Below are 12,462 nucleotides of genomic sequence, written 5' to 3'. Positions count from 1 at the left end.
GTAAACCAAGCAAATTATTTTTGAGCTAGAGAAGAAAATGTACTCAGAAATTAAGAACATTTTTTTCTTATAGCAAAACTTACTGCAAACCCAAAACTTTCAAATACATTTGTATCATGTTTCCTGTGAAAATGAGATCTCTATATAAATCTTGATTTGTACACTTTCTAATTAGTCTTTGCATAGAAGCATCCATATGCTTAAGTATTTTATGGTCAAAACACTTTGTTTGCATTTAGTTTTGCATTTTTTTCTGAACAGTACTTTGCTTCCTGCTAATTTACATTTTATGATTCTAAATCAGGTGTTAAGACTGAATGTTACATATTCCAAGTAGCTTCTATCAATGGGTGTCATTCTCATCCCACATTTATATTTTCATCTCGGAAGTTGAATGATAATATACCAAGCATTACATTTTAAATTAAAATATACTTTCCAGATCAGATTTTTCAGCCAGTGAAGTCTTGGCAATAGAGACAATGGTAGTGATTCTAATCACAAAGAACTTTGTGTCGGAAGAGATACAAAACAAGAATTGTTTCTGTACCCATCTCTGATACAAATAACATAAACGAATGAATAAATGAAATATAATCCCAACAAGTTCTTACCTGTTCATTCGGCTCAAAGCGCATCTCTTCTTTTTCAGTCTTTATAGTTACTGGCTTTACTGTGCTACTGGAAGGGTCTGTCTTACTGTCCGACCGTTCCAGTTTGGGCGTAATGTCTGGTAAACCAATTTCTTTTGTATCATCTTTATCTAGCAAGTAACGAAGTAGTGCATTTTCTTTCTTCTTGGGACTCACTGGTTCCTGTTTACCAGTTATCTCTGAACCTGGAGCTGTGCTACTGGTCTCCTGGTTCAGTTCTTTGCCTGTGGCCTCTGCTGTGAGCTTGGCCAAATCTACAGGAGAACTGCTGTCCTGCAAGAGCCTGTGCAAAATTTTATGCTTCTCCTTGAGCGAGGTTCCATGTGCTGAGCCAGAACCAGATAAGCTTCCCATGGAGTCCTTGTTAGCATCTCCCATAGTATTAGCCAAAGATGAAGGCTCCATCTGATCAGATTTGGTGGTCAGCAGCTGTAAGAGCTTTGTCTGGCTTTTGCCATCATGTAGTCTGTTCTGTCCATCAGGTCTTTCACTGCCAACTTGGGGCATGTTATCATTATTTTCTTTCTGTTCTCCTGAATGGCAGACACTTTCTGCTTGTCCAGTTGTTTCTTCCGATTGTTCCCCATGCAATCCAAAGCTATCTTTAGAATCCAGATTTCCCATTTTAGTTAGCTGGGGAGGATTCATACTTACAGGGGAATTCTGTAAATTACCCATTTTTATATCGGGTGAAGCCAATGATGACCCCAGAGAGACTCCATGCCCCTCACTGAGAGCCTGAAGTGCATTGAGGGAACTGTTGGTATAACTATGGCTATTTCCTGTGCTGCTGCAAACTCCAACAGGTGAATGCAAGTTTCCTGCAGGAGAAAACTGGTTGGGTGGGATCCGAGGACTTCCTGCCACTCCAGGACTCACACGATGCCTTGGGGAAAGCATAGAGTTTGGCTGGCCAGATGTCATGCCAGGGCTGTTTTGAGAAGGACTATTCATTTTTAGTGCATAGTTACTACCCTGAGGAGTGGATGTTTGTATACTTGACACATGGTTCATCCCACCTGAACTACTAAACCTGCTTGTTGGCATACCCATTTGTTCCTTTGGGCCATTTATGGCAAAATTCATATTGCTATTGATGGTCATATCCTGACCTGGATTCCCACTGCACATGGCTTGATGGGCAGGACTGTTAGAGCTAATTGTGTTCAATGGCTTTCCCAGTACTTGTCCAGTTAAATCCTGGTTCATTCCACAGACATTCTGTTCCCTACAATGTGAAAAAAGAAAAAAAATACCTATAATATTGTATGTGATATTAAAACAGCTTAATAAAAAGATACCATAGAATATTATGCTCATAATCAATCCCATATGCAAAAATAAGTGCAACATTTGTTTAATCATACTATATCTTAAAACCTATATTTTTATTTGCAAAAATAAACAGAGCAGAAACAATTTCTTACAACAAATATTTCTTACAACAAAGCATTTTCAGTAAAAAAGAATAGATATGCTGATTGGTGATAAAAACATCTGTTGATTCTAATATATCTATTGTCATATTATGTAAAAAAAATCTAAGTCTTTGATCTGTCTAGAAGATAGTAGGTTATCTGTGTGATGGGGTCCAAGCAGCAAAGTACAACAATTAGGCCAGATACTGGGATCATGAGATCTGCAGGAGGGTAATTGCTATAAGAAATCAGTCATTAGCTAGCTTTACTGGTATCAGATTATACAATTCTCATTTTACATAGGCAGATGAAGATGAAGAGCACTGAATTGGGAGGCTCCCAGTATTCCCAGTATAGTCAGGCTTCAAGGACTTGATGTCACAAACAAAATTAGACATTTAACAGTTGTTTTTAACAAACCCAAATCCCTTTGTCTTCTAACATGGGGACTGATATAGAGAAGTTTAGTTATTGTAGAGAACTAAAGAAGTAGGTAAAAAGTGCTATTCTGGGGTTATGCCATTTAGGTAGTGGTTCATATTTTTTTCCCTAAGTAAATCTGGATCAGTATATGGTTTGCACTATTTAAAATATCTTTTAATTCAACCTTGGAACTCTCAGATTAGCAAATTTCAGAACAAAAGAGGAATTTTTGAGAACCACAGATTCTTTGTGCCTGGAATATTAGATTCTGCACATCCCTGATAAGCAATTTAGTTTTACTTTGCTGCTTTATATACATTGCTATGTCAGGTTTCTTTATAATATGTTGCAATGTCAGGTTCCTTTATAATAAATCAAATAAGTTACTCATAGATACATTAAGTGAAATATTTAAAAACACTCTACAGTAATATAAAAAATAAATAACATTTCATACATACAGAACTATACTGTATTTTAGAATCAGGATTGTAATTTCAGTTCAATATATATTTCCATGTTGGCATTAAAATAATACCATCTTTTTTAATGATTGTTGTTCATAAATAAGGCCTCTGAAGAACGATTTAAACAGACTGAGTTTAAAATTGTAATTTAAGTTATCCCCCTTAATGGCTACAGTGCTGATTAAGCAAGCATCCTGCCTCTTCACATTATCTTTCAGTTAGAAATGTGGTGTTTCCTCAGGCATATATCAGTCCTCATCAGAGGACATCCTTTCCTTAACTACAGCAAATAATCCAATGTTCACCTGTGACTATGACAAAAATAGTGACAAAAACTAGAAAGTAGCATGTATGTATCCTCAATTCATATCAAATGTATTTCCGTTTTAATAGCTAACTTTATATTGCATACAAAAATAGAAAGATTATGGGTACACAGAGTGTGCTTAAATTTATGAGCCTTTCTATTTAGCTTTGGATCTTTTTCACAATAAATACATGAACAAGTATAACATTTTTGACTCATTTGTTTAATTTATACCTTTTTATCTAATTTTAGGACTTATATGGCGAACAGATTGTGTTTAGATCATATTTATGTAGAAATGTGGAAAATTCACAAGGCTTCACAAAGCACACTGTATTTTCCGTAAACATTATATACTTCTTTAACCAGTAAGTAAAATGGACAAATTCACAGCTCTATGAAGAAAAAAAAAGTGACAACAATTTGCTAACATTTAAATGTATGTAAATATATTTTTCTCAAATCTGTAGCTTTCTAGTAATTAATAAGACTTACAGAGAAAAGCAAGTATTTAAAATCATCTTGTAGAGACTCCCCCCTCCCAAATATTATAATAAGGAACTCTGAAAACAAAAAGCTTAGAATGAGATCCACCTAGTTTTAGGAATATTTGCATTTCTACGTGAATATGTTTGTGTGTATATGTGTGTGCGTGTGTGTACAAGCTGATGCATGCATTTTCAGAGGAAAATAGCAGACAGGAATCTTTTCTACATGACTGTTTCAACCACATTTTATCTTTCAAAAGAAAATCACGCAAGTAGCAGCATGATATTCCATATACATACAATAGATGATAGAGGGAGGGAGGAAATGATAACATTCCTGAAAGGAAACATGTACAGTGTGATTGCTCTCCCTTAATATTTTACATTCTAATGTGTAAATATTACACTCAAATTACCACTTTAATGGCAGAAAGTGATGAGGAACTAAAGAGCCTCTTGATGCGGGTGAAGAAGGAGAGTGCAAAAGTTAGCTTGAAACTCAACATTAAGAAAACTAAGAACATGGCATCCGGCCCTCTCAGATATGGAGATAGTGACAGATTTTATTTTCCTGGGCTCCAAGATCACTTCAGATGGGGACTACAGCCAAGAAATTAAAAGACACTTGATCCTGGGGAGGAAAGCTATGGCAAATCTAGACAGCATATTAAAAAGCAGAAACATCGCTCTGCCAACAAAAGTGTGTACAGTCAAGGCTATGGTTTTCCCAGTTGCAATGTATGGCTGTGAAAGTTGGACCATAAGAAAGGCTGATTGCCAAAGAATTGAGGCCTTTGAATTATGGTGCTGGAGAAGACTCCTGCGAGTCCCTTGGACTGCAAGGCGATCAAACTGGTCAGTCCTAGAGATCAACCCTGATTGCTCTTTAGAAGGCCAGATCCTGAAGATGAAAGTCAAATATTTTGGCCACCTAATGAGAAGGAAGACTCACTGGAGAAGAGCCTAATGCTGGGAAAGATTGAGGGCAAAAAGGAAGAAAGGGACGACAAAGAAAGAGGTGACTGAATGGAGTCACTGAAGCAGTAGGCGTGAGCTTAAATGGACTCTAGAGGATGATAGAGGACAGGAAGGCCTGGAGAAACGTTGTCCATGGGTCGCAATGGGTCGGACACGACTTTGCAACTAAACAGATTTTTTTTTTTACAAAATACCATAGCTTGTTAAATGCAAGTTTCAGTATAAACAGAGGTTACACAAACCTTTCAAGATTACCACTGAATAGGGAATTCAACCTATCTGCTGGGAAATGATTATTGTTGACGAAATTTACATTGTAAGGCTTATTTTAGGGAATCACAGGACAACTGTTACTTTTGTCCAGTTTGAGACACAGAAGCTATTACCTCTTCTCAATATTGCAGCTTCTTAAAAAAAGGATGTATCTCATCTTCTACCATTTCAATCTTGTAATGGCTGCAAGTTCCAGAGACTGAGCAGATGCTCTTTGGGGTATCTTATAATAGATGTAGGTGAACATTTTGTGAGAATTTGAGAAAGAAAGTTTGTTTTAAATCCTACTGGACTTTCTGACCAAAGTCTAGCTTCTTTCCTACTCTTTTTTAAAATTTCTTTTTAAAATGTCACTCTGCAGATTTTCATCATTAATGTAAGAGGGGTCTATAATATATGGAGCCATAACCAATACCAGGACGAACATTTGCAATCCTCCAGTTGGACCAGAATTGCAATTGCTAGTATGCTAACTAACCATGGTAGCAGGAAGAAAAAATAATTTAACAACTAGAGATTCCACATTTCTCTTCTAAACATTTTGGGGGGAATATTTTTTTGTCTTTCAGAGACAGGATTGTGAGGAAAGTATTTTTTTCAAAAGTGTGCTTTTTTTGCAAAGATGCATGACAAAAATATTCGAAGATCATCTATAATTTTTTTTGTTGGTAGACATCTGAACAGTCAGTTCCTTTCCTTAACAAATTACGGTAACCTTCCAATTATTTTTCCTCTCTTCCAAAGTTTGTGAAGTAAATTGGCAACAATTTATATTGATGGAAAAATATCCAGGAACTATGTTTCGAAACATTTTGGTAGTAATGTAGACATTCCTTGTAGATAAAACTTTGCATTGCAAGTTTCCCAGCTGAAATATTTAGTTTGCTGTTTGTAGCATGGGAACTTGAAGAAAATCAAGCAATGAGTGAAGTGGAGAAATAAAACACAAGAAATATAAAGGTTCACTTTAAAATCCTTTCTTAAAAAACGTTAGTATATAAGCTCAAATTGTCTAATATTTCATGTTTTACTTATCATTTCAAGAACTACCATCAAAATCTGAGGAGATCCTAATCTTTCAGTGTTATAAATCCCTTCTCTTGACTTTGTTAATAACTAAGAATATGGTGCTTTGGTTCCTATGTATTTTTATTTTTATATTATGTACATTACCTTTTTACTGTAAGCCATCTTGTATCACATATGTGAGATTCATGGATACATAAATTGAATGAATGAACAAATAAATAGCAATTTGAAATTGTCAAACAAACTGCAATTCTTTAGATGAATGTAATCAAAATAACCAGACATGTCAGTGCATTCTTTTATTAAATAATGTTAAATAATGTTTTTAATTGAAAAGTAGAAAAAATGAAAAAAACATTATTTTAATTTACCATTTGTGCGAATAAAAGACATTTTTCAACACAAAGATCATTTCTTTAGAAAGTCTAGAAGTATTTCAGTTATTTAGAAATCAATCAGATACATACATAACAAATATTTGCATATCTGAAGCACTGTCACATCAGTTATTTTTGCTGTTTGCTTGCAAAGTATCTTGCAAAATGACTTCATTAGTATATCAATAAAAATGTACAAGAGACTTTGCTAGATGCCCATTCCCAATGCAGGCCCCTGCTCTCTGATCTTCAAGTAATAGGATTAAATCCAAGTTAAAAACAGAACTATAGAAACAATGCTATCGAAAGAGTAAACTAGTCATACAAAAAGGTAAACTGTTGATTAAGCCTGAATACATATAATTACAATAGATAAAGATCTCATAGTGAAAATTGCCTTTAAAACACCATGCAGTGTTTTGAATTGCAGACACAAATTCATTTACTTATACATTGTGTTCAAGTAACAGGATAATCTTTCAAATAAATGTTTAGATCTGTGACATTAGAATTGGTTAAGAAAACAGAAGCAGTAAAAACAACTTAGCTTATTATGGGAATCTGTAATTACAGCTAAAAGATCTATAAGCTGATAATATACTACAGCTGTAATTGACAGTGACATCCAATTTTTTAAGATAAAAAAAGTTGAAAGAATTACCTGTGAAGCATATGTAAGGATATTACAAGCTGAGGTTCGCTAGTAGTCTGGGAACGGATGAGCTTGCTCTTCGTTTGGGCAGCAACTATAGTGCCATCAGACAAAGAAAATCGATACACAGGACTGAATGCTAATCCTTGCCTCAGCACTGTAAGCAAGCAAAAACAAAAACAAAGCATAAAGTCACACAGCCTACTATAGGAATAATCACATTAAAATGGTCTCTGTCCACTAATATTATTCCTTACTTTAGACGGCAAGAAGCAATCTGCAATTTCTCTTGGAAAACAAGCAAGGCAGTATTAAAGTTCTTTCGAGTTAAGACCAAAGAGCAAGTGGAGTAAAGTATTAACTGAAAGAGAAATGTTGCCAACATTGATAAAGCAAAGTACCTACACATGAACGGGTGGGCTTATATCACATACAAGAATAAGGTCACAAACTTTTTTCTTAAAAACAGAATGTTGTTTGTTATACTTGTAAAGTGAATTAAGCAAATTTGAGGTTTGCCACACAGTTTTCATATGTTCCTTTTCTCAAAATGGCTGGAAAGTGGCATTTCTCAGACAGGTTGTTAGTGACTGAGATATTAAAAAACGTGGGCTGATAGAGCCTGTACAGCCCAATGTCTACTGTTGCTCATTTCTGCTATAGATTGCCTTCGTTGTTCCGGAAAATGTTACTACTCAGTTTCCTCTATTTATTATTTAAATTTAAATTTAAATTTATTATTTAAATCTAAAAGAGCTTTTTGTTTCTTTTTCTCATTCTGTTATCTCTCCCTCCCTCCCTCCCTCCCTCCCTTCCTTTCTCCCTCCCTCCCTCCCTCCCTATCCCCACCCTACCCTACCACCACCATCTCACAATGGGACTCTGAGAGGCATACAACAAATAACCCCAAACTAACAGAAGTAATTTAAAAATACTAAAACAATGAAGTTATTAAAAAATAAAAAGCATTATCTTCAGGAGAGCACAATTAATATCACTAACAGTACAGCTATTTTGCAGACTCTGTTCCACCACTGCCAGTTCCCAGGCCAAACAGCAAAGCCATGTTTTCAGGCCACTCCGGAAGGCTGAGCTTGTTTATTTTTACGTCTCTATTAATAATTCTATTAAAGCTATAGTTCCCGAAGAGATACATTTTCCTAAAAATATACACATTTTTCTTATTGTTCAAGGTTATATACTAAACTAGCTCAAACATTATAATACAGATGAATACTTCAACAATCCAATTTAATACCCCATGATTTTTCGTATTTTGCTTCTTTTTCTAATAGAAATAAGTATTAAATCTGATTATTGTAACTTTATTTTGATACTTTATTGGAAAATGCAGTAAGTTGGCTTCTAATGCTATGGACCCAACAAACCTTCATCTATGGAAATTCTTTTCAATAATTGATTTTTCAATTGCTTGCTGTTTCTTTCTGCCAGTGTTTTAATGCTTATTTTGCCATTTTTTTATTTAGCATTGTAACTCTATTTTTATAAAAAAAGGATGTATTATGTTTTAATTGTTTTGACTTGTAGTTTTTAATGGCAAATGTGATCTTTCAATTGAAAATGCTTAGATATTAAGTCAGCACATAAATATTTTTAAATAAATAAATCATCACTAGTCTAAAATTTTAACATATAAGACTTTAGGCACTGCTAGAAAATTTTTTATCTAATATATACATATAAATTATTAGATATTAATAGATTTATCTTTGACAATGGTCTTCTCTCTTTCAGTGCAAAAAAGTCCAGTTTGAATTGTTGGCCTGTTATCAATTTGCAGTTTTCCTGTATAGATCATATCATATTTTTCTGTCTTCCAGAAGCACATTATCTGGGAAGACAGAGTTATAATCTAAAACGTTTTAAGGAAGGTTTGAAAAATCTGACAAGATACATCAAATGACGTTAAAAAGCTGACAGTTTCTTTCTTGTCCAGACTTGCCACACTGGTATTGCAGGATTTTGTTTTGTTTGTTTTTAATCTGTTTTTGCCTTCAAGTGGTCTATCCTGTTATAAAATTTATCAAGAAAAGTTTGGCAGAAGGAAATCAGAAAATATAACTTTAAAAATCATAAAAGTTTATTGTAGGGTAAGAATGAAAAATAAAGACCGTGATAAAGGCGGAATAATTTATAATGAAATTTCACATTAAGGAATGCCACTCATTCAGCCTGAATATTTGGGCAATAGTTCTTTTCATACAGAACAGGAAATTCCAATATATCCTTGTCAAGAACACTGAGGTTAAGATTGTTATAGCATTTAACAACTAAAAGGACATCACACTAACTTCAAGTAATGGAATTGTTTAAAATGCACCATGACAAATTGTTTTTATTTAAAATGAGTCAGTTTAGATTTGAATAAATACATCTGCATAATGATCTTTACCAATAAAGAAAACAAAAATCAAGCCATGTTTGTTTTCATTTCTCTCATTCATTATAAAATGCGTGATACCCCATTTTTCTGTTTGTGACCAGTAGCAATTCTACTTGAGAGTTTTGTTCAGGGCACGATCCACTTTAAGTTTACAAAGGAAAACAACCATGATTATTTCCTTGACTAACTTGAAATTCTTTATATTTGGCACTAAAGTTATAATTCATCCAACAACTAAAATACTGATATTAACAGATCAACAGAGTTGGAAGGAACCTTGTAGATCATTTAGTCCAACCCCTCGCCCAAGCAGGAGACCCTACATCATTTCTGACAATGGCAGTCCAGTCTCTTATTGAAAGCTTCCAGTAATGAAGCTCCCACAACTTCTGAAAGCAAGCTATTCCATTAGTTGACTGGTCTCACTGTCAGAAAATTTCTAATTTCTAGATTGAAATCTCTCCTTAATTAGTTTCCATTCATTATTCCTTGTCTCCCCTTCAGGTGCTTTCGAAAATAACTTGACCCCTTCCTCTCAAATATTGGAAGATTGCTATCATGACTCTCCTGATCCTTCTCTTCACTAGACTAGCTATGCCCAGTTCCTGCAACCATTCATTGTATGTTTTAGCCTCCATTCTCCTAATCATCTTGGTTGCTCTTCTCTGGACCCTTTCTAGAGTCTCAAAATCTTTTTTATATTGTGGTGACCAAAACTGGATGCAGTATTCTAGGTGTGGCCTTACTATGGCTTTATAGAATGGTATTAGTACCTTACTTGATCTTGAGTGTATCCCTCTGTTAATGCAATTTAGGATTGCATTGGCTTTTTTGGCTGCCGCCGCACACTGTTGGCTCATATTTAATTGGTTGTCCACTAAGACTCCAAGATCCCTCTCACAGTTACTGCTATTAAGCCTGGTTTCACCCAATTTATATGTGTACCTTTGTTTTTTCTTGCCTAAGTGTAAGACTTTACTTTTCTCTGCATTGAATTTCATTTTATTAGATATTGTCTCAAAGCTAGTTCCTTACTCTTGTGGAATTGGCATATATAATGCATTAAACAAGTGCAAGATCACAAGGAAAACCCTTATGGATGCATCAGGCTTCATTTTAGTCTATCATTTTTCACAGTGACTATCCAGATGCCTCTGGAATATTCTTAAGCAGGAGAGGCAGACATAACTTTTCTCTAATGTCTAGATTAAGCAAAGGCTTAATAAAAAAATACCTCCTCCTTTGGCCACAGAAACAATATATAACATGTACGTGAAGTTGGTCTTCTGGGAGTATGCTCTATACTTCAGCAGAGATGACTGTAAGGAGGGGAAAAAGGCTTTCTGACAAATGAAATCAGTAATAATAACAGCAGTAAAACTCAAATCTGTACATTATATGTCATGGCTGTTAGCTTTTATCTTGTGTCCCTTTTAGCATGTGACATACAGTTCCCAATTCCTTTCAATGTTTGACTTTACTTACTGGCCAACATAGGACAGTCTTATATAGGAAAATAATGTTTAGTAACTCCACAACCAGAATATAAACTGGATTTTCAAACAGAATGGTCAATATAAAAATATTTTCCTTAAAATCTTGCAAATACAAATTACAGTTCTTACCGCATTCTGTCAGAGCTATTTCACAGGATCAAAGCTTTGTTCTTTAACTTTAAAATTCAAATGCCACAACTTTTTTTTAAAAAAAACATATAGTAAATACTTATTTGGGAAATGTCATGATTTTACTTTAGAAAAAAAATTACAATCTAAATAAATATCCATATGTAGTTGCACAAAGTTTGCTATGAAACAACATTGAAATAATTTATCAGGGCTTTACTTAAACATTTAATTGAAATGGAGATGAGCACTGCCCCCTAGAGTCGGGAACGACTAGCACACAGGTGCAAAGGGAACCTTTACTTTTACCTTTATAATTTTCAAACATATTAGAGATAAGTTAAATGCCACTTCAGTAGATATTATGTAGCAGACAAAACATTATTTTTTATTAAATACATTGCATAAAATTATTATTTTCTCTGTGTTTACGTACTATATCTAGAACTTTTGAAAAGTAAATATAAACAAAAAATTTATATTCTCCAAATTAATAAATATATCCTTCATCCTGGCAAGTGTACAATTAACTTGTTTTAATAGAGTATCTAATATATATGATTTAAACTGTGAAAGAGTAGCACAATACTTTTAGACTAACTCATTTTTATATTCTCCAAACAGAGCTCTTGTTGGCCTTATAATCAGAATTCATTTTTTTTGTATCACAATTTGCCTTTAAAAGTTTATCCTTACCAGTTAAAACTAATCTATCCTATTATAATTCACTGGTAGAATTCTTAAGAAGGAGCATTATGGCTATACTGGTGGGCAAAATCCTGAGGATAAAGCTTCTTCAAGACCAAGAAGTATCTAAGCAGAAGGCAAACGTTAAGAAATTATTTTTGCCATTGAATATGCACTATGCTATGAAATCCATTATTGTATCCACACAGGAAATATGAAAGTAGTTTAGATAAACAAAATTTACTGAATTTATTTGAAATTTCAGATGTGATTATTGCTCTCTCTGTTTTCCTAAATAAAGTCATTTTATTCTAGAGATAAGGATATATTGCTTTAAAAGAAATTTTTCATTCAACTCGCACCTTTGGCTATATATGCAGGTAATCCTTGTGTCTCAGGATTCATGTTTTGTTAGGTACTTCATAGATTTTTTTGAGGGGAAAAATCCTTCCTCTCTAATTTCCTAGGCTGGATTGAAGGGAGGTATTCTTCACTATACTGTCTGAAGTATGTTAAGAAACACAACCTTAGTGTGTGTGTATGTGTGTGTGTATTCATTTGAAAGATCTTGGGAGAAAGAATGTCACCAATTTTACAAGTTTGTCCTGTCCCAAACTGTAAACATTAAACCAGTGTTGATCCAAACTTCTAGCAGACAATGGTATCATTCATACTATTATT

General features: G+C 34.1%; 1 protein-coding gene across 11 annotated transcripts in view; it reads right to left on the bottom strand.

The window, feature by feature from the left end:
• Nucleotides 1-12,462, bottom strand: part of NCOA2 (nuclear receptor coactivator 2) — a 140,459-nt gene that overhangs the window by 22,006 nt on the left and 105,991 nt on the right. For all 11 annotated transcript variants that reach the window (XM_058175206.1, XM_058175202.1, XM_058175200.1 and 8 more), the window contains 2 exons: nucleotides 7,075-7,222; nucleotides 615-1,881 (listed from right to left, as the gene is read on the bottom strand). In XM_058175206.1, coding sequence (XP_058031189.1) covers nucleotides 615-1,881; nucleotides 7,075-7,222 — 1,415 coding nt within the window. The remainder of the gene's footprint in view (nucleotides 1-614; nucleotides 1,882-7,074; nucleotides 7,223-12,462) is intronic.

The sequence above is a fragment of the Ahaetulla prasina genome, chromosome 3 (assembly GCF_028640845.1).
Source record: "Ahaetulla prasina isolate Xishuangbanna chromosome 3, ASM2864084v1, whole genome shotgun sequence".
Taxonomy (NCBI): domain Eukaryota; kingdom Metazoa; phylum Chordata; class Lepidosauria; order Squamata; family Colubridae; genus Ahaetulla; species Ahaetulla prasina.
The sequence above is the reverse complement of the archived record's forward strand: the minus strand, read 5'-3'. Positions and strand labels throughout refer to the sequence as shown.